Consider the following 22,056-nt stretch of genomic DNA (forward strand, 5'->3'; position numbering starts at 1 on the left):
GCTCTGATACCAATATGTCACACCCCGACCGGTGGCGGAATCACCGGAGTTGCGACGTGAAACATTGGTTCATAGTTAACAACATATATCGAATATTACAGGATTCAAATAACATTACATTCTTCCAAAGTATGAAAAAGAAGAAATACATTGTTTAGTAAATCCCAAACGACGACTAATACATAATTCAAGTTCTATAAAGCATATAACAAGTGGACCGATTACTCGGTCAATAGTTTATTTAAGGAGAAATATTATCCTTACCCTGTAGGCGTTCTTCCAACTTTTAAGTTCCTGAAGATACATACGTTTTAAAAATACGTCAACAAAAATGTTGGTGAACTTTATAGGTTTAGACTTCAATGGTTTATAATCAAAAATACATTTGTGACCTTTTAAGATTATAAATATGTATTTAATCCGCACTTGTAATCCCATACAAGTAAAATAGTTTGGTTCATTGTTCATAACCAAAAAATCATGAGTCGAGAGTATCCTATTGAAAATATTATAAATACGAATTATATAAAATAATGTTATCAACACTTATCCATTTTGTTCAAAAGTTCCTTTTTAACGATAAAACTTCTAGATTAAAATTTATGGGTTCTAGTATGAGCCTATAACCAAACTATGGACGTGCAAGCCTCTGTAAAGCAATACGGTGAGCAGATGTACTGTAACCATCACAACGCTTCATCGACGTTGAGAAATATATAAGTGACTGAACGATTACGCCCGTTTTGACTCGTCAGACGATGGTTGTAGCTAGCAACCGCAGGCGGGGCTGTGAACCCGTATAGATCTATACCAATGTTCCACGTTCCTTTCGGATTAACGGTTATAGCACAAAGGGCTTTATACTAAGTTTTTGAGTTCTTAGCGATGAAGTGTTTCTCATACAGAATATCCTTAAATTGTTAAGTCTAGGATTTTTGTCGTCATTTGTATTCCGAGCCTTAACAATATTTGCATTTCTTTGTCGTCACATTCGGATATATAGTTGTATATACACTATTATACCTATATTTTTAAGAGTATGTAAATATGTATGTATATATCATTGAAGGCATTGAAATATTACTTCAATTCTTTGTTTTCTTGAAACGTTAATAGCCTTTTCATAAGTTTTCTTTTTATATAAAATATCATTTTTATATAAAAATTATCATATTTTATAAAAACTAGTTATTTTATAAAATGTTACAAGGTCTTTTTATAAACTCCATTTTTATATAAAATAGCAATTTTATATAAAAATAATCATATTTCATAAAAACTACTTATTTTTATAAAATGTTATAAGATCCTTTTATAAACTCCATTTTTATATAAAATATCAAATTTATATAAAAATAATCATATTTTAAAAAAAAATACTTATTTTATAAAATGTTTCAAGATCCTTTTATAAACTCTATAAAACATCAATTTTACATAAAAATAATCATATTTTATAAAAACTAGTTATTTTATAAAATATTACAAGGTCTTTTTATAAACTCTATTTTTATATAAAATAACAATTTTATATAAAAATAACCATGTTTTATAACATAAATCCAATGGAACACTTATGTAACTATAAGTCTAGTTATCTCATATAATATTTACACTTTAGACCTTTTTTGTAAATAAATTAACAGAGTAGGTCCTAAGTCTATAATTTATTGGTTTATTTTATTAATGACCATTCTAACACTAATGGTTAGTTTTGATTATCAACCAAAAATACTTGCATGGACTTATGTCACGAAGATAATACCAATACATATATTTATATCTACGAATAATAACTTTATACGAATTTTTTATTACGTCATAATATAATATGAAAATTTGTTTATAATGCATGTAACCATTTCATAGATTCATTTGCATGTTAGTTCAATATAACTAAAGTGTCATGTGCTAACCCATTATAAATAATGTTAAATATGTATCATATAATGATAATAAAATTTCATATTTAGCATGCAAGACATGTATGTATCTCCCCCCAAATGTTTATAAAACATAAAGAAAATGGGGCCATAAAGACTCACTTTTGTTGCGTGATCTAAGCTCGAGATTAGTTTGTTTTTGGAAAGCTTCTCGTGACAGTCCACAAACCGATAACAAAGAAGGAAGTTGAGGCTCCTACCTCTTCTTTGTTTGCTAGAAATCGTAAGTTGAACACTTCCAAGAGAGATATTTTGGGGTTGAGTTTGAAACAAAAATTATGCAGGGAGTGAAGGAGTTTTTACGTGAGTTATGGCTGCAACAATTGAGCGAAAACCTTGGCTATTTATTTACTTTTGGAGTGTATGGGTTTGTTTCCCTCATGTGGTGTAAAAGAGTGTGCATGGGGGGTAATGATTGTACTATGTAAGGAAGGTGACGTTGGACACTACTCTTCCTTAATGGGTGTCATATTTGAGGACAAAACCCATTTTTTATATCTTCTGATTATTAGAATAGTGTTGTCATAATTCAACTATGCTTCCATGTATGATTTGACTATAGAGGGAGATGGAAACGTGTGGAATGAATAGAGGGCTGTGCACAATTCAATATTCTCATAATTGCCTTTCCTATCATTTGGATCATTTCCTTCAATTGTGGAAAGTTGTCTCGAGTCTTTTATGGAGAATAGTTATATATAGGATTAATATTATATGTATGGCACCATGTATGTTAATGAAGATAAATCATTCTAAACAAATGAAGGTGATTTAATTAAGCAAGTGGTTAGTAGCGTCACATTAGTGTTGTTTAACCCACTCAAAATTAATCCTCACTTCACGTGTCATATTACCATATTCGTTAATTTTCTAATCGTTAGACAAGATTTTTAGTAAGTTGGGATAAGTGATTATAAATTTTAGCGTCATATATATACTTTTCCATTCCATCATATTATTCCTTAGTTCATAATATAACAATTTATTGCGGTGGTTTGGTCGACATTTTTTGACCTAAAATTACCAATTGTTACATCAAGGGACCTAGATGATTCATAAAGTTGCAGACTTTATCTCATCCTATCCTTCAAAACTTCATTTATAAACCAAAACTTGCTAAGAAGACTAGATCTACAAGAAATGAATCATCAAGTTGGAAACTTGAGGACTTACAAATGGCCCAAAGAGAAATTCCAATGATAAACAAGAGTGACTTGTTGGATCCTTGCACCAACACCTTCTTCTTCTTCCTGCAAAGTGCACCAAAGACACCAAAATGAGCTTTAAACTTGCAAGGGGGATAGGGTTGCTCAAGAACACTATAGGAGGTGATGGAGGTTGAGGGTGAGGGAAACCCTAGCCACCACTTCCTTAAAATAGGTCCTTCAGCCCATAAATTTTCTATTTCTCGTCAGCCATCACCACGTCGTGGCAATCATGTTGCCACGTCGTGGCACCTTTAATGAAAACATGCATTTCCTAAAGAATGTCACACCGTGGACACCAAAAATCCTCAAAATTCAAAGTAAAATACATATCTTAAACGGGTGTTACATTAGATCTACATTATCTCAGATCTACACCTGTTTGACTGAAAACATTTGTCATCGTCACCACCTATTCGTTGGACTCACAAATCGGGAGACAAAGGTTTTCAACGGAGGTCATCGTCTCATGGTTTCAAACGTCGTTGCCTTCATCATCTTAGGGTTCCAATCTTCCGATCTGAGGGTTGACGATTCAACGTAGTCAACTGGTGGTGGTTCAAGAGGTGTTGGCGGTGATATGTGAAGGTACCCGACTTTAAAGGGGAGAGAGAGAGAGATAGATAGATAGATAGAGATAGAGAGAGAGATGTGTATGAGAGAGAAAGAGATGGATAGAAACGGTGGTTTCCGGTGGCAATAGATGGTGGCCGAAGGTGGCAGGTGGTTGGCGGCCGGAAGTAACTGTAGTTGAAGGTGGTTTATGGCCAAAGGGGTTGGAACTTGGAACCAATTTAAGGGGATGTTTTCTTTTCTGAAAATTATAATTAATAAAAAATAATAGATAAGTTCTAAACATTTGAAATATAAATGAAGAAAGAAAAAAAAAAATGCAAGATAATCATTTTATGTCTGCAAGGGACGTAACTTGCACCTTTTATGGATTTAAGGGACGGTATATAATTTACCAAAAAATTTATATCAATTTTGATGATTTAGCTAAATTTTTACTATTTGTTGAAAAGACAAACATAATTTTATTTTATTTAATAATTTTTTTACCAGAAAATTTGTATCAATTTTGATGATTTAGCTGATTTTTTACTATTTGTTGAAAAGACAAACATAATTTTATTTTAATTATTAATTTTTTTTTTTGAAATATACATTTGTGTCACCTAGTTTTATTCGTTAGGTTTTATTTGGAACTACCAACCCCGGAAGCGGGTACCCACCAATATAAACAAATACTAAATTGCGCCGCAGGTCCACTATTCTACACCGTCTTCCTCCACAACTCCGTCAACAATAACTCCAAGCCGCCCCTCCCTCCCAAACTGGTTTCTCTTCCGCATAAAATTTGGGATCTATAATCGCATCCATGTCCGACGCTGCACGATTAGTAGCAATTTCACCTCTTCAATCACTAAAATCACCATATCTTCCATCTACTCGTGTTGTATTTTCAAGTTGCGGATCGAGATTCGTTTCAGATTTATGTGATAGTTTGAAGAGACAAGGTAATGTAGATGGAGGACGTGTGAAAGCGATAACTAATTCGAGTCAACAAGGATCGATTCAAGGCCTTGATACTTCTTCCCCTGTTTCAATCGAGCTGAAACCTATCTTAAATGAAACCCAATTCGATCGCATGATTGCTGAGGCTGAACAGCTCGAAGAATCTGTCGTGATTTTATGGTATGTTTATTGCTTTGAATCGAGTTTATTTCTCTTCACTGTTCCTGTAATTGCATGAACTATTTTTTTCTTTATGATTCTGACAATCTGTACCAAATAAAATGCCAACATTTGTTTTCTGTTTCGAACTACCCAAATGAATTCAAGTTTGATAAAGTTACTTCCACCATCAATGATCATTACAAATCCAATTTCATCAACCCTTCTTAATCTCTGGAACCATTTCATTGTATTTCCAAAGATTTCTGTTCATTAACCATATTGATTGTTGAAGAAGCTTTAAGTTGAATGATTTGTAGGATGGCAAAATGGTGTAGAAAATGCATATACTTGAAACCAAAATTGGAAAAACTAGCAGCTGATTATCACCCAAGGTAAAGTACACACCTTTTTACTCAAGTATTTCTTTCTCTGAAATTTTGGCCTCATATTTCTGATATTTATGTCTTTTTGTGAAAAAAAACAGAGTAAAATTTTACTGTATTGATGTCAACAATGTCCCTTATAAGCTTGTGGTTCGTGCTGGAGTCATGGTAAGTCTAATAAAATTACCATCTTTTAGTCTCACTTAAAAATATGGAACGGGATATAAAAAGACGTAAATACCCTTATCATTAGAAATAATAAACCATAATAAACCTGACACCTGACTTGTTTGATTTCATGATGGGGCTCCTCAAAATATGTAGAAAATGCCAACAATACAGGTACATAGAATAATTTGGTATTAAATTTATAAAATTTGTGTAAAGTTAATAGATTTTTGGTATGATATTTACAGCTTTGGAAGGATAGCAAGAAACATGGAGAGGTGATTGGAGGTCACAAAGCGTATTTGGTTGTTAGTGAGGTTCGTGATATGATAGAGGGCGAGGACGAATCCTAATTTTTTTTTCTTGTTTTTTTTAATTGTTGTAGACATGTAGAATAGAAAGAAGACAATTTGTTATTTGTGGTTCTTTATATTTGTATAGGCATAGTGAATAATCAATAAAAGCGATTTTTGTCAAAAAAAAAAAAAAATCATGTTTTATCAACCAAGGTATACACCATCAATTCTAGATACAAGGATACCAGCTGACCTCCCTCTAAAAGTTTGAGGGTTTGAGTCTGTCTGGAACATAAATGGATTTAAAGAGTAGTTTAAGATTAGATTTATGAGTATATGTTTACTTTTCTAAAAAAATGATGAAAGGATAAAATTGTTATTTTATTTAAATTACGACGGTTTGTTTTACAATAAAAGATACATGCACTTTCCTAAAGCACTTTCTTGACATGTGGTTTAGGAAGTTTTCTTTATGTAACTCCATAGACCAAACAAACATAAACTATTCAACTACAGAAAAGATACATTGTATTCAACATCACTTGTATACAAAGGCACAATGGCCATTTTACTTTCATCAAATGGTTCTTTCAATCGAAAAAGGAACATTTTGTGTTCATAAAACATGTGCTACAAGTAGACATGATTTAAAAAATCATTTATCTTATATACGTCTTATGTTGTCACTTCATAAGCCACAGAAAGTATGTTTAATTAACAACCAAAGATTCATAAGAAAAAGTAAAAGACAACATACATTATTGAAATATTTTTTCAATACACCAGTTTTTTATTTAAACTACTTTTATTCAAAAATCAAGTATCTACATTATGCAACTCCAAAACCACGCAAACATATGCTTAACTAACAACTCGATATCACTTATGGTCTATAAGGTAGGAGGGAGTTGTTCCCTCCCAACCCACTGAACCCACTGTCACATCAATTTTTGTCTCTTCTTTTTCTTCATCATTCCCAACCCACAACACACGGAAATCATATCTTTCTCAACTCATTCAACCCACTCAATTAAAAAAAACAACAACTGAAGTACAAGTTTTAAAACACATGGTACAAGAGAAAATGAGAGAGAGAAAGTAGAGAGAGATGATGAAATGGGTTAGTGAAACCAATTAAAAAACCTGTTGAAGCGGGAATGGTACCGCCGGTAACTCTATTGCTAATTAAGATTTTACCTTTGATTGTTTTCTATTTTTTTTAATTGAATGGGTTGAGTGGGTTCAAAAAGATAGGGTTTCCGTGTATTGTGGGTTGGGAAAGATGAAGAAAAATAAAAGAGAAAAAGTGATGTGGCAATGGGTTCGGTGGTTGGGAGGGAATGACTCATTCCTCCCTTTTGAACCCACTCAACTCATTCAATTAAAAAAAATATAAAAGAATCAAGGTAAAATCTTAATTAGCAATAGAGTTACCGCCGGTAACACTCCCGCTTCAGCGGGTTGTTTAATTGGTTCCACTAACCCACTTCATCATCTCTCTCTACTTTCTCTCTCTCATTTTCTCTTGTACCATGTGTTTTAAAACTTGTACCTTAGTTGTTTTGTATTTTTTTTAATTGAGTGGGTTGAGTGGGTTGAGAAAGATAGGATTTCCGTATTTTTTTTAATTGAGTCATTCCCTCCCAACCCACCGAACATACTGTCACATCACTTTTTGTCTCTTCTTTTTCTTCATCCTTCCCAACCCACAACACACGAAAATCCTATCTTTCTCAACCCACTCAATTAAAAAAAATGTACAAAACAATCAAAATAAAATCTTAAATAGCAATAGAGTTACCGTCGGTACCACTCCCTCTTCAGGGGATTGTTTAATTTGGTTTCACGAACCCACTTCATCCTCTCTCTCTACTTTTTCTCTCTCATTTTTTCTTATATCATGTGTTTTAAGACTTGTACCTTAGTTGTTTTGTATTTTTTTTATCAGAGTGGGTTGAGAAATATAGAATTTTCCTATGTTGTGGGTTGGGAAAGATGAAGAAAAATGAAAGAAAAAAGCTGATGTGGCAGTGGGTTCAGTGGGTTGGGAGGGAATGACTCCCTCCTCCCTAACAATAAAATAGTAAATTACAAGAATGATCGTGTGGTATAAGTGAATCTGCAAATTAAGGTCAAATTTTGATGTTGTTGGATATTTGCATCTACGTTTGGTGTTTGTTTCAGGATTGGTCCTCGGATTAACTCTTGAGTTCATGATCTTAAGTTTGGATAATAAAGCTTTGAAGTGTGGAATTAAAATACAGAATATGATAACAATAATAATCAAAGAATAAGAAGACAATATTAAGAACAATGTTATTTCTTATAATTTGCAAAAAAAATTATAAATAAGTGTGAACTAACATAAGTTTCATGAATTTAGATAATTGACTTGTATTTCCACTAACCAAAGAATAAATAATGATATTATACTTAACCCTAAACATTTATCTATGACTTATGAAGACGAATATTTATTTAGTGATGCATGTGGTATTGGGCTTTGGTCACCACTGATCACGAAGGGTTCCGAGATTTCAGAGGCCTTGTTCAATTTTACAAAAAAAAAATGAGGCCTTAAAACTTAAAAAATCTGAAAAAGTTAAGCAAAAATAAGGGAAAATGACATAAAAGTCCTTAAGTTTTCATAAAAATATCGGTTTTACCTTTGGACGTACTTTAGGTCCAGTAAAACCGGATATTTTGTTTAATTTGTTCATTTATTATAATTATTTTAATAATAATAATAATAATAACTAGGTGGGAAACCCCCGCGTTGCGGGGTCGGATGCGACAACTTTTTCCGTTGTGTGTTCTTTGTAAATGTTAGCCGGCCACCTTTTGTAGTAGTGAACCTGCATCTTTTTTGACAAGAATGGTCCCTTATTGTCGTTTAGTTGTTTTGGTTTTGTTTTTCTACCTGGATTGTATTTGTTTAACTACTTTGAAAATAAAGAATGTAATTAAGTACATAAATAAATAAACAAATGTGAATATTCTGTGGTAAAGCTCTTTTCTTTGTAACAGAATCGATCATTTATATTGTTAATGTATAATATCATAACTAATTGATATAACCAAAGAAACAATACTGGACACTTGACATAATTAGAATTTATAGTATAAAGTCCATTCAATACTTGTCTATTGATGTTTCTTTCAGCTTCAAACAAAAGTCCCGAAACACGATGAAATACCAAATTTAAGACATCCAAAAGAAATTGCAAAAAAAAAGGAAAAAGTAGATGTAAATTCAAACTACGTTGTTATTTAGTGTATGTAACTCGTAAGAATGGGTGATGAGCCTAATGGTAATGAAGTTAGTTATTTGGAAAAAAAAATAAAAAGTAAATACAAAAAACGGAAAAAAAATGAAAGGTGAAAGTACATTACTGTTTACTGCATAACAATATTATGTTACAAATTGACTTTGGAAACCTACTTTGTTACTATGCATTGACTTTGCTCATTTACACAGCATAGTTTTCTATTTAGCATGGTATGACTTTTTCACTCACTCCTTGGTGTTGAAGATATTTTACCGGTTTCCTAATTATATGATCCAAACCTGAAAAAAAAAGAAAAAAAAAAGATCATCAATATAATTAGTAAATTAAATTAAAGTAAGCTCATATTTGACCAAACTAACCTAAAAGCCTCAAATGATTGTAGTAGTAGGCTAGTAAGCCTATAATAACACAAACATGCAAACACATATGCTCCTTATTTTGGAGAATCATAAGAATGTTTGTCCTTCCATGTACAAAATGACTATATCACCCTTTATTTAACTTTTTGATATTATTTTTATTATTTATCATGTAGTTCTATTATTATTGAAATCAGGGTAATTAAATAACAAATATTAAAAAAAGGGGTAATATCATCATTTTACTTAGAAGATAACAAAAAAAAGAACTTACAAAAACTTCAAATGAGGACCAGAATTTCAAAATACAAACTTTTTGGGACCAAAAATGCAAAGAAAGTTTTTTAAGGACCAGAAATGAAAACAAAAAATGGAACGGAAACTGCAAAAGAAAATAAAGACCAAAATTGCAAAAGAAAACCTTTAGAGACGAAATTTGCAAAAAAAAAAAAAAAAAAAAAAAAAAAAAAAGAGCTATAGTAGTAATTTTTTCGTTTTTTTTAATGTTTCATAATGATTTTGGTCCCTTAATCCCTAAAAGACCATTCTGCCCTTGAGACAAAACCGAAAGAAATTCTGCCCTTGGGACAAAACCCGAAGATATAGTGTGTCACTTGGAAAAATGGTCAATTTAAAGCTATTAACAGGCGGGTAGATTTGATTAACGATTCATGGACCAAAATTTCCAAAGCAAGGTTGGTTTCATGCCAACTTTGTTTTACTGTTTTGCTACAAACATAATTACATAATGGAAAATAGATCATCAATATTAATACAAAATAAGTATCATTTATAATCAATCTAATTTTAACAAATAAAAAAGAAAACATCACATACATCAGGTATATACTCTCATTTACAGACAATTTATGGTTACCTGAGCAAAAGGAATGCAGTTGCTCCCAGGTACATGGCCACTTCTTATTCCCTATCTAGACTCAGCTGCAACACTATCAAACTTGAAAACAAATCAAAATTCAAAAAAACACCATTAAAGTTCATAATATAAAATTTAAAATCATTAACTATGACACTTTTTACACCTGGCCTTTGACCGAGTATCTACATGTTGATGTGTTAGGTCTTCTGTGTTCTTTTTAACCTGAAACAATCAATAACAGCAAATACGTCATAAAATGGGCCCAAAAAACAAACTGAAATGAATTTAAAAAAAAAAAAAAAAAAAAAAAACCGCAACGAAATTTAATCCAACAAATCAAAAAAAAACTTTTTTGAAAACAATATAGAATGACAACATCCTTTGGATTGATAGCAAATTGAGCTCCCCTATAAATGAAATATAAAATAAAATAAATAAAATAAAAATATATCTTTTTTAAGGTAAAAAGAAGATTGAGATTTTAAGAAGACATACGCATCCATGTTTGGTTCACGTGAGTTGTAAGAAGATGAGTTTCCCACATAAGTTGATTGCCTAATCCAAAAAACAATTCAGAGAACTTAAACAAAAATTCAAAAATGTGAATTTACTAAAATGCCCTTGAAGGATAAAAAGGATAGATATATCACCTTGTTAGTTCTTCATCTTGCACAACAGGGAATGGAGCAGTTTTTGAGAAAAGCAAACTGTGGTTACTAATTCCAGCTATACCAAGAGACTCAAAAAACTTTGTGTGATCTTTAAGAGATGCATCCCTATAACAAAAGAAATTGTTTTGAAGAAATTTAATAATTCAAATCACATTAAAAAAAAACCTTATTTTGAATGAATTACATAGTACAAACATTTTGTGTTCACAATCATGCTCTTCATGCAACTGTTGTTGAGTTAAAGAAACATCAAAACCCTGTTTTGGGATACTGAAAAGCTCCCTAAAATCCTGAAATAACAAAACACAAATAAAAATATATATATATATATATATATATATATATATATATATATATATATATATATATATCATTTTCCATAATACCGAATTTGCTCTTTGTGTTCAGTAGCACTTCTGAATAAACCCCCTTTGTACATCTGCATCATAAATTTTTATTAAAAAAAATCAAATATGAAAAGAGAAAAATAACTATTGGGTGTAAAAAGACGTAGATGTCCTGGAAGATAAAATCATTTTTTTAACCTGTTTTCTATATATCTTTTCCTCAACTGTACCACAAGTCATCAAACGGTATACAATTTTATCTTTCTTTTGTCCAATTCGATATGCACGATCAGTACTACAAAAAAATATTTTGTTTCAGAATATTTATATTTATATTTTAATAATAAAAAAAGATTTGTTACAAATTAAGTATAAAAAAAAAGCCAACCTTGGATTCCAAACTGGATCAACTACTATGACCCGATCTGCTTTTGTTAAGGTGAGTCCCAAACCACCAACTTGAGAAGTTAAAAGAAATATTGGAGCTCCAATACCCTGTTGAAAATCCTGTTATTATTAATAAATTATTAATAAAAGTCATATTTTTTTCAAACTGAATAAAATAAAATAAAAAAGTCACTAACATCAACAATCTTTAATCTGTCACTGGCTTTGGTAGTACCATCGATCCTCAAGAACTGCACCGGTACTAAAAAGGCATAGAAAAATTAACGCATAAACCCTAAATACAAATTAAGTTCATATGGCCACCAAAAATCGAGAACAGTAACATAACGAACCATCTGAAGTATGAGGGGTCTACAAACGAAAAGATGATGCAGGCAGGTCGGTGGGATTTACCTGTTCGTTACGGCGGATCATCCACGCAAGTTGTGTTTGGTGATGCTAAGGGCAAGAAGGCGCTGCTTACAAAGGCGGCAGTGGATGCTCGAAGGCAGTGAGAGACGAAAATCAACGGTAATCGAAGCGGGATCTGATATGATTTTTTTGTTATCTTAAAGATGCATACAACCGATGCATACCACCGCCTTTGAATCGTCAGGATCCCGAAGGAAACTTTGGAGAAGGATCCGGATATCGAAAAATAAAAAGCTTGAAGTTGTATGTCGGCGGTAGTGGTCGGAGCGGGAGTACATCAAGGATCAGAAAGGAGAAATTGTGGAAAGCTGAGAGAGGGGAAAGCAAAAAAAAAAAAAAAAAATGAACTGTATGTGGGAAGTTAGCGGTGGAGACATCGATATCAGGTGAGCAGGCGGTGGAGAAAAGACGATTGGGATGAAACGGTAAGAGGAAGGCGGTGGGTATCTGGAGCAATGCTATTGGAACTTTAAGCCGGTGCATCGTGGCTGGAGAACACGTCACAAGCTCCACTGCCAACACCTAACTCATGTAGAAGAAGCAGCCGATAGGTGGAATAGAGAGGAAAGATAGAGTGAGCGGTGGTGGTGGTGAAAGCTTTTTCGGGCGTAATTGAGAAGAAGAATCTGGAAGCGGTGGAATAAATGAGACGAAGACGGAGACGTGGGAATGAAACGTATCGGAGCCCATCTTTATCTTTACACTGTTAAAGGGGACTAAATAGCCGATATAACAAATTTTAGTGCCAAAAATCTGAACCACTAAATATGAAAACCTTGAGGACCAGTTTTGCCAAAAGACCAGCATGTTCACTATTCATCTCTACTCATCTTTAATATAATAATAATAATAATAATAATAATGAGTAAATCCGAACATTTTTGAAAACTTAAGGATAAATCCAAATATTTTTGAAAACTCAAGGGTTTTACTTTCTGGAAACCGATTAAAAATGTATAAATGAACAAATTAAACAAAACATACAACCTTACTAGATCTAAATCACGTCCAATGGGTAAAACCGATATATTTGTGAAAACTTAAGGGCTTTTATGTCATTTTCTATTGCAAAATACATAAAATAAAGTTTCATTCAAAATAATACACAAAAAATGCTTCTACTTGCAAAAACCATCATTCGACTTGAAAACAACCATCTACACTCCAAAAAATCTAAAATCAGAAGCCCCTTAATAACTTTTACACATAATAACATCAACTATTAAGCAATCAACATCAAACATATGGAATGCCTTTCATTTCAACACTAGTAGCAATTCCATTTAACTAATAAACATATTGTACGATAAAACTTTCATATTAAGATTACTAGCAATATCATTTAAATCTCAAACATTTAGAACATAAACATTCAAGCGTCAAAATACATAGTTACAAATACTTTCATGTAGAAACCTAGTTTGCTATGTACTCATAAAATCCACATGTACTCACCTTTGAAGTTAGTGACTATTAACTTTCACTTTTCGCCAAAACCTTCTCTTGATGCCTTTAACCCAATTCATAGACACAACCTACTCGTATAACATATTAAAATCTTTAGAACATTTCTTAACACATTAAGAGCTTAATTACTATTTACTATCAAAATGATCATTCATTTAATAACCAAATTTTAAATGTGAACATTCATTATTAAAAATAATTACGCTTCATGTATATCTCTTCTAGTTGGGTTAACTCATTAAAACAAAAGCTCAATTTCCATTTTCCTAACATTTCACCATTTTAGGGTTTGAGCTCTTTAAACCCCAATTAAAGTACTCCACTATGATTAATCATGATAAACTTGGAATTATGACGAAAATACTTCCAATTACACAATATTAAACTGTCAAAGCATATAAATCGAATTCAAGGAATTCTCTTGAAGTCCACCATAAACTCTTGAAGCCATATGAAGACAAGAAGGGATACCTTAGTCTTTTGTGAAGTTTAACTGATGTGTATATAAATGCACTAGTTTTAGTCCTGCTTTTAAGATATAATTTAGACACACAAAGGCAGTGGACCTGTCAATTGGTGGTATAATTTAGTAAGCAGGGTATCGAACACTGGGAACGGCAATTAAGCTAATGACTAGAATTATCTAAAACAAGTAATAAAAGTGAAAGGTTTTCTCTAGTTTTGCAAGACTAGAAACTTAAACAATTAACTAACACGCAAATTAAGTAACTAACAACTAAAGCAAGTAAAAACCAACTAAATTCAATAATAAGAAGACTTCTGTTTAGGTTCGATTCATTTACTCCTATGGTTGATTTTATGGCAAGTGCAATGGATTAATTTATTGGCTACCGATTAAGGTGATTAGGTTCACATTCGCTATTACCAATCCTTAGAAAACAGATCAATTTAAGCAGTGATCAAGTGATTAAACTAATAAATTTCCTAGTTTATTTATTCGGGTTAAATAAGACTTGTAGTTAGCTAATCCAATTACTAATTCAATTAACCTCCTGTTGATGGTTTGTCATACAAGCGCACACATTAATTTACCCATTTTCTAGTTAACCCTAGTTTCACGTTCGCTATTCCTAGGCACATAACAATGTGTTCACATAAATCATATGAGATAAGCAATTAAGAGATGTTCATGCAGCTTAATTACTTGTTAATTAACAGAAAATAGTTGTGGTTAATGCATAAGGTTCTTTAACAAGCTTAATAAAACAAAACTCACCAATATTCAATTAATCCAACCACAAATCAAACCATGGTCATAAATTCATCTACCCTAAACAGAAGATATAAGGTCTAGCTCATGATTACAGCAGAAAGTAACTCAAAAACAAGATCTAGTAGTTCACACATGGTTCAAACAAGAGATAAAGTAAAGAGTAAACTTAGATTGCCTTTAATCTCCTTAAAATCGAAGGTTAGGGTCTTCTCCACGAATTCCAGAGCTCCAGTTGCACCTTTTGTCGCAAATTAATCCCCAAGGGTTCCAGAGAGAGGTTTTGTCTCGACAATTGGCTTCTATTTATAGACTTCAGAAAACAGGGGCTACTCGCCGAGTAGATAACCGACTCGCCGAGTCCCCTATTAAAAATCTGTGTACGGCAAGGACTTGTATTTGCTTCGCGAACATCCGTGTGGACTCGTCGACTAGACATCCAACTCGCCGAGTCCTTCAGGATTTTGATTATTTTTTCTTCTTTCTTTAATTCCCGAGTTCCCGATTGCATTTCCCGCTTCCTTTTGCTTCCGAGCACATCTTTTGGACTGAAAATACAATTTAAACATAAATAAGTACCTTTTTTCCATAAATTGCAATAAATTAGCCAAAAAGTAATAAAATTCTAATCGAAATATATAGCTAAATATACACATAGCAAAATACCCTACACTTGACTTTTGCTTGCCCCCAAGCAAAACTGAATTTTAAACATACTAGCATCACATAAAACAATCCCAATCCAACTCATCCATTATGCCAAGACCGCAACGCATGCATTTGTGTCTAAAATTTTTCCTAAGGACCCCCTCAGTTCTAAATACTAACAATCCTCATAAACACTCGCCCACTTCTTTTGAACAATGCTCATCTTATGCATCCCTCCGAATCCATCCGCAGAAAACTTTCTAACTTCAAGGTATTTTTGGTTGAGCAACTCAAGCATACATAATCTAGACAATTACAACTTGTGATACCACTATGGAGCTCTTTAGAATTCTTCATTTCTTTGATAATTTGATCTTGATTTCTTTAAATTCACCACCTTTTTGATTGATTTTTGGTATCTTCAACTTTTTGAATCTTTGGAACTTTGATCTTTTGATCTTCACTTTGATTGCTCCAAAATTCTTACAACTTTTCTTGTAATTCTCTCTCTCTTTTTTTTCACATGTAACTCACTTTTTTTTTCACTCAAAACCTACATGCTTAAGCAGGGGCGCTCAACTTCAACCTTTATTGGTTAAAGATATTAATTTTCCTGGATACAATTCAGGTACACGATGCTAAACATATTGCATCCCTCAAACTAAGCGAGGTTGTGTTTTTGTCCCATGATTTCACTAGAATAAAGGAGGCCACAAATGCATTATAACGTATATAGGCTCAACTAAACATTTGGGTCTTCGTGCAATCATCAAACATAATACTAACATGGAGTCCTAATTGCTTTACCAAAATTTTCTAAATTAATCCTAGAAATTTTAATGCAAAAATTTCAAAATTATACCTAAATTAGGATTCTAATGTAACTAATATGATCAACCCCCTACCTCACACTTAATTTATGCAATGCCCTCATTGCATATTATGCATGATAAAGAAAATGACAAAGTAAAGAGGGAATTGGAACAAACTCCCCTGGGATAGTAGTCACGAGGTTGATGTTCTTCATTTGAAGCTCTATCTTCAATTGAATTTAGACATGGGAACAACTCATTCATGCCTTGGGTATCATTCGTTTTGTGTGGTATAGCTCCAATTATGCAGGAAAAGTCTCGGAAAATGCTCGGTAAATGATCCTCAAAGAATACAACCAATGGCCGTGTCAAATGTCATCAAATCATCAGCTTGATAGTAGAAGAATGAGCAACTCGTCGAGTAAGTATGGGAACTCGCCGAGTTGTAGTGTAATTGGCAGAAAAGTCGTGGATTTTAACTTGGACTCTTCGAGTCCATAAAGTGCACTCGGCGAGTAGACCGCTGAGTGAAAAAAATGTATTCTGCCCAGGTCCATTTCTGATGTATGTGGGGAATATTGAACTAATATTTTCCCTCATTTTGCTTCAGTAAATAATCACTTAATAACTCCTCTCTCAATCGGACTCATCACGTGACTCAAAACTTCGTTTTCTCTCTTGCCTAGACTCGATTTTTCACTTGGTTAGCCTTGACTCTAGACCCTTGCATGCATCCCTTAACCTCAACTGAAAAGATCAAAATCAAAACAAAAATGATAGGAAAGGAAAACAATAAAAATTCCTACTTAATCCTAACTACTAAGAGTTTAAACATCACAAAAAAAAACAAAAAAAAATTGTCGTAAACCAAACCAAACAAATAAAAATCAAAAGATATCAATCTTCATCTTCATCTCCTCCAACTCCGCTTCCTCCGGCTTGATTTTAGTGTTGACTAATCCGCTCATCCCAGCTTTGCACATAAGGGTACCCCGGTCCATCTCTTGGCGAAAGATTCATTTGATCGAACAAGTGAACGAATGACTCATTTTGATAGTTCATGCTTCGCCCGAGGTTATCTTGGTACCTACGGATTTCCATATTGTACCAATCCATTGGGATTTCGTCATCGACCGGGATTACCGGTGGTTCCTATCGTACATGTTCTCTTCGTGGCCTCACCCTCTGTCCCGGCTCCTCGGGTACCAAAACCTCATCCTCATTCGGAATACCAATGTGTCCCCCACCATAGTCTTCTATGATTCTTGCCCTCCTATATAGTGTGATGCTAAAAGGTGGTGTGGGTACCATTGTTAAAAAGTTTTCGTCCCCCCTTTCCAAGATACCATACGACCTCGCCAACCGGGTCACAAACATTCCACCGTTGATTTTGGACGTGATTATGTCTTTAACCGCCCCTTCCCCCAAGTATTTTGACAAACAGTAAGGGATGTTGCAAAACACATCCGGTGTAATAATACTCCACAAGTAAAAGACATCAAGGGTTGGAACCTTGTCATCATCCTTGCAGATGTTTATGGAGCATGCGATAAGACGATGGATCAAACGGTGGATTGGTGAGCGGATACTTCCCTGCTGGGCAGAAGATGGAATATACACCCGGTTGGCAATAGTATTCCACCAAGTGGAAGCAACTACGCCCTCGGGTAAATCTTTGTGGCAGTGCTCTAGAAAAGTACCAAACTCGTCAGTGGTGACCAAAGATTGATCATAAATGTCCATCCTCCATGATAGCTCGGCAATGCTGCATTGTCGCACCTCCCCACCACGGCAGAAAGTGAGGGCATTGGGGTTATAAATGTCATCACCCCCTCGAAAAACTATGGTAGAGAAAAACTCCCAGCAAAGCTCTTGATATACTAGCTCTTGGATACGAAAGAGCCGGTTCCACCCTTCACAAATAATAGACACTCCTTCTCGTTCAAAATTCTTGATTACATATGGAGTTAACTCTTCTTCTGGTCCCGCTTGCCCCATCCAACTCCAATCAATCTCATTAGGTACATAACTCTCCTTCTTTTTCATCGTTTCCAACTTGTTCTTAGCGCGGGCCAATGATGATTTTGAAGTAATTTGTGGTAAGTTTAACCATGGGATGTCCCCATGACTGCTTCCTCTTGAACTCTGACCTCGTCTAGACATTTCCTGCAACATAACACAAGACAAAACAACACCACAAACACACAGAAACGTTAAATATCAAAAATCTGGTCTCCTGCAACACGGACTCGTCGAGTCCACGAACCGACTCGGCGAGTAGCATGAACAGTTCATCGCGAATGAACAGTGCGAGTCTAAGTTCTGATTCTGAGCAAATCATCCATCAAAACTCCAAATTAGGTCCAGGGGTTTGTTCAGGGATGTCTAACAAGCATTAATTCATATGAAATTTTAACTATAACATCCTAATTTATCCAAAATCGAAACCCTAGAAATCCAAGTCAAGTTCAAAATCGGGATTTCCACAAATTAGGGTCGTAATTCTACCAAAGATGGGAACTTTAACAAGATTATAAGTGAAAAATGTTACCTTTTGATGGGAATTGAAAGAAATCACAAGAAATTGGAGATGAAAGCTTGAGAGGGAACTTGCTCGCGGCTGTGGCTGATGAATGAGAATGTGTTTTTACTATTAGGGTTAAAACCCTAATTTACAGAATGTAAAAATTATTTTTTTCGGGTTAAAACGTGGACTCGCCGAGTAGGGGTACCTACTCGCCGAGTAGATACGCGAATCTGCAAAAATATCGCGATTTTTCAAATGGACTCGCCGAGTAGATAAATGGTCTCGGCGAGTTTTTCAATCTGTTTGAAAATTTTTTTGAGTTCTTTAATTTTATGCCGTCATACCCCACACTTGAGCTTTGCTTGCCCTCAAGCAATCATTTTAAACAAAGAAGAAGATTGAAAAAGACAAATCCTAAAAAAAAAAGAAAAATAAAATGAAAAAGAAAGGTAAAAAGAAAGCAAACTCTAAAATCGGGTTGCCTCCCGGAAGCGCTTCTTTTTGAGGAGTCATTAGCTGGACTCTTTCCCGCGCTACGTTTCAGTGGTTTCTTCCAAATCTAGCCCTTCTTCAAGTCCTTCGTCTTTTTGCATTCCTTCTTCATATTTCTTCACCCGATGCCCAGTAACCTTGAAAGGGGTTCCATCTTTCGATATAAGCTCGATAGCTCCATGTATGAAAACTTGTTTAACCACAAAAGGCCCATCCCACCTTGTTTTTAGCTTGCCCGAGAAAAGCTTTAACCTTGAATTGAAGAGTAGCACCTTTTGTGCTTCATGAAAATCCTTATTACCCTTTAGTCTCATATCATGCCATTTCTTAGTATTCTCTTTGTATATCAATGAATTTGTGTATGCTTCATTTCTAAGTTCTTCAAGAGCATTCATTTGCATTAACCGGTTGGTACGAAGTTCAGCTAACTCAAAATTACACATCTTTAAAGCCCAAAATGCTTTATGCTCTATTTCAACCGGCAAGTAACAATTTTTTCCATAAACTAACCTATATGGTGTAGTACCAATAGGTGTTTTAAAAGCTGTTCGAAAAGCCCAAAGTGCATCATCAAGCTTATTCGACCACTCCTTTTTATTTCCTCCAACCGATCTCTCCAAATTTCGTTTTAATGCCCGATTTGTCACTTCAGCTTGTCCACTTGTTTGTGGATGATAGGATGTCGAAAACCTATGGTGTACACCATATCTTTTTAACACCTTAGCTAATTGATCATTTGCAAAGTGAGTGCCCCAGTCACTAATAAGAGCTTTAGGAACTCCAAACCTTGAAAATAACTTTTTAAGAAAACGCACCACCACTCGAGCATCATTAGTAGGTAACGCTTGTGCTTCCACCCATTTAGATACGTAGTCGACTGCCACTAGGATATATTTATTCCATTTTGACATTGGGAAAGGTCCCATAAAGTCAATCCCCCAAATATCAAATATCTCACAAACTTGAATACTATCTTGTAGCATCTCGTTTCGGGATGTTATGTTCCCCGTTCGTTGGCATGAATCACATTCTTTGACATATTGAGTAACATCTTTAAAAATTGTAGGCCAATAAAAACCAATATCAAAAATCTTTTTAGCCATATATTGTGCTCCATGATGTCCTCCAGTGGGCCCGCTATGACAATGTTCCAAGATTTCCCGACTCTCTTTCCCGAACACACATCTTCGTATCATCCCGTCCCCGCAGCTTCGAAAAAGGTACGGCTCGTCCCAAAAGTAATACTTGATTTCTTAAAATAATTTCTTCTTTTGTTGTCGGGTTAAGTCTTTTGGAATGTATTCAGTTGCTAAGTAATTAGCTATATCCGCAAACCATGGTACCTCTCTTGCTATCACCAAAAGATATTTTTCGGGAAAATCATCTCCAATCTCGTTTTCCTCTAATTCTTCCAAATGCGGGTTCTCTAATCTTGATAAATGATCGGCAGCCACGTTCTCCATTCCCTTTTTATCTCTTATTTCAATATCAAATTCTTGTAGAAGTAAGACCCAACGTATCAATCTTGGTTTTGCATCTTGTTTAGCAAATAGATAGTTTAGGGCAGAATGGTCGGTGAAAACAATTCCCTCCCAACCCACCGAACATACTGTCACATCACTTTTTGTCTCTTCTTTTTCTTCATCCTTCCCAACCCACAACACACGAAAATCCTATCTTTCTCAACCCACTCAATTAAAAAAAATGTACAAAACAATCAAAATAAAATCTTAAATAGCAATAGAGTTACCGTCGGTACCACTCCCTCTTCAGGGGATTGTTTAATTTGGTTTCACGAACCCACTTCATCCTCTCTCTCTACTTTTTCTCTCTCATTTTTTCTTATATCATGTGTTTTAAGACTTGTACCTTAGTTGTTTTGTATTTTTTTTATCAGAGTGGGTTGAGAAATATAGAATTTTCCTATGTTGTGGGTTGGGAAAGATGAAGAAAAATGAAAGAAAAAAGCTGATGTGGCAGTGGGTTCAGTGGGTTGGGAGGGAATGACTCCCTCCTCCCTAACAATAAAATAGTAAATTACAAGAATGATCGTGTGGTATAAGTGAATCTGCAAATTAAGGTCAAATTTTGATGTTGTTGGATATTTGCATCTACGTTTGGTGTTTGTTTCAGGATTGGTCCTCGGATTAACTCTTGAGTTCATGATCTTAAGTTTGGATAATAAAGCTTTGAAGTGTGGAATTAAAATACAGAATATGATAACAATAATAATCAAAGAATAAGAAGACAATATTAAGAACAATGTTATTTCTTATAATTTGCAAAAAAAATTATAAATAAGTGTGAACTAACATAAGTTTCATGAATTTAGATAATTGACTTGTATTTCCACTAACCAAAGAATAAATAATGATATTATACTTAACCCTAAACATTTATCTATGACTTATGAAGACGAATATTTATTTAGTGATGCATGTGGTATTGGGCTTTGGTCACCACTGATCACGAAGGGTTCCGAGATTTCAGAGGCCTTGTTCAATTTTACAAAAAAAAAATGAGGCCTTAAAACTTAAAAAATCTGAAAAAGTTAAGCAAAAATAAGGGAAAATGACATAAAAGTCCTTAAGTTTTCATAAAAATATCGGTTTTACCTTTGGACGTACTTTAGGTCCAGTAAAACCGGATATTTTGTTTAATTTGTTCATTTATTATAATTATTTTAATAATAATAATAATAATAACTAGGTGGGAAACCCCCGCGTTGCGGGGTCGGATGCGACAACTTTTTCCGTTGTGTGTTCTTTGTAAATGTTAGCCGGCCACCTTTTGTAGTAGTGAACCTGCATCTTTTTTGACAAGAATGGTCCCTTATTG

The 22,056-nt window shown here is 33.9% G+C and overlaps 2 protein-coding genes across 7 annotated transcripts; one reads left to right on the forward strand and one right to left on the reverse strand.

The window, feature by feature from the left end:
* The first annotated feature begins 4,364 nt into the window (after nt 1-4,364).
* Nucleotides 4,365-5,795, forward strand: WCRKC2 (WCRKC thioredoxin 2). Its single transcript, XM_079072217.1, has 5 exons — nt 4,365-4,846; nt 5,146-5,220; nt 5,313-5,379; nt 5,536-5,553; nt 5,628-5,795. The coding sequence occupies exons 1-5, from the start codon at nt 4,530-4,532 to the stop codon at nt 5,730-5,732; spliced, it is 582 nt and encodes a 193-aa protein (XP_078928343.1). The 5' UTR covers nt 4,365-4,529; the 3' UTR covers nt 5,733-5,795.
* A 3,243-nt stretch (nt 5,796-9,038) lies between these two features.
* Nucleotides 9,039-12,746, reverse strand: LOC145137067 (protein CHROMATIN REMODELING 24-like). Of its 6 annotated transcripts, XM_079071212.1 has the most exons (11): nt 12,024-12,746; nt 11,807-11,860; nt 11,611-11,729; nt 11,421-11,517; nt 11,262-11,314; nt 11,071-11,165; nt 10,855-10,980; nt 10,700-10,759; nt 10,368-10,426; nt 10,202-10,282; nt 9,039-9,243 (listed from the first exon to the last, which is right to left on the reverse strand). In XM_079071212.1, exons 1-6 carry the CDS (start codon nt 12,042-12,044, stop codon nt 11,114-11,116), a joined length of 396 nt encoding a protein of 131 aa, XP_078927338.1. In that variant the 5' UTR covers nt 12,045-12,746; the 3' UTR covers nt 9,039-9,243; nt 10,202-10,282; nt 10,368-10,426; nt 10,700-10,759; nt 10,855-10,980; nt 11,071-11,113. The 6 variants fall into 6 exon arrangements, with proteins under 6 accessions (XP_078927338.1, XP_078927336.1, XP_078927337.1 ...); XM_079071210.1 differs by having other exon boundaries at nt 10,202-10,426; XM_079071211.1 differs by having other exon boundaries at nt 10,202-10,426; nt 11,060-11,165.
* Between the last annotated feature and the right edge of the window lie 9,310 nt (nt 12,747-22,056).

This window comes from Lactuca virosa, chromosome 9 (genome assembly GCF_052849685.1).
Source record: "Lactuca virosa cultivar CGN04683 chromosome 9, Lactuca_virosa_CGN04683_v6, whole genome shotgun sequence".
Lineage (NCBI taxonomy): Eukaryota > Viridiplantae > Streptophyta > Magnoliopsida > Asterales > Asteraceae > Lactuca > Lactuca virosa.

Bases quoted from the DNA above. Each gene is read 5' to 3' on its own strand.
- WCRKC2 (XM_079072217.1), top strand. From the start codon at position 4,530: ATGTCCGACGCTGCACGATTAGTAGCAATTTCACCTCTTCAATCACTA. The intron at 4,847-5,145 runs GTATGTTTATTG...AATGATTTGTAG, and splicing joins GAATCTGTCGTGATTTTATG to GATGGCAAAATGGTGTAGAA. The intron at 5,221-5,312 runs GTAAAGTACACA...GAAAAAAAACAG, and splicing joins GCAGCTGATTATCACCCAAG to AGTAAAATTTTACTGTATTG.
- LOC145137067 (XM_079071213.1), bottom strand. From the start codon at position 12,044: ATGATCCGCCGTAACGAACAG. The intron at 11,730-11,806 runs GTTAGTGACTTT...TAATAATAACAG, and splicing joins ACAGATTAAAGATTGTTGAT to GATTTTCAACAGGGTATTGG. The intron at 11,518-11,610 runs GTTGGCTTTTTT...ATTTTTTTGTAG, and splicing joins GATCCAGTTTGGAATCCAAG to TACTGATCGTGCATATCGAA.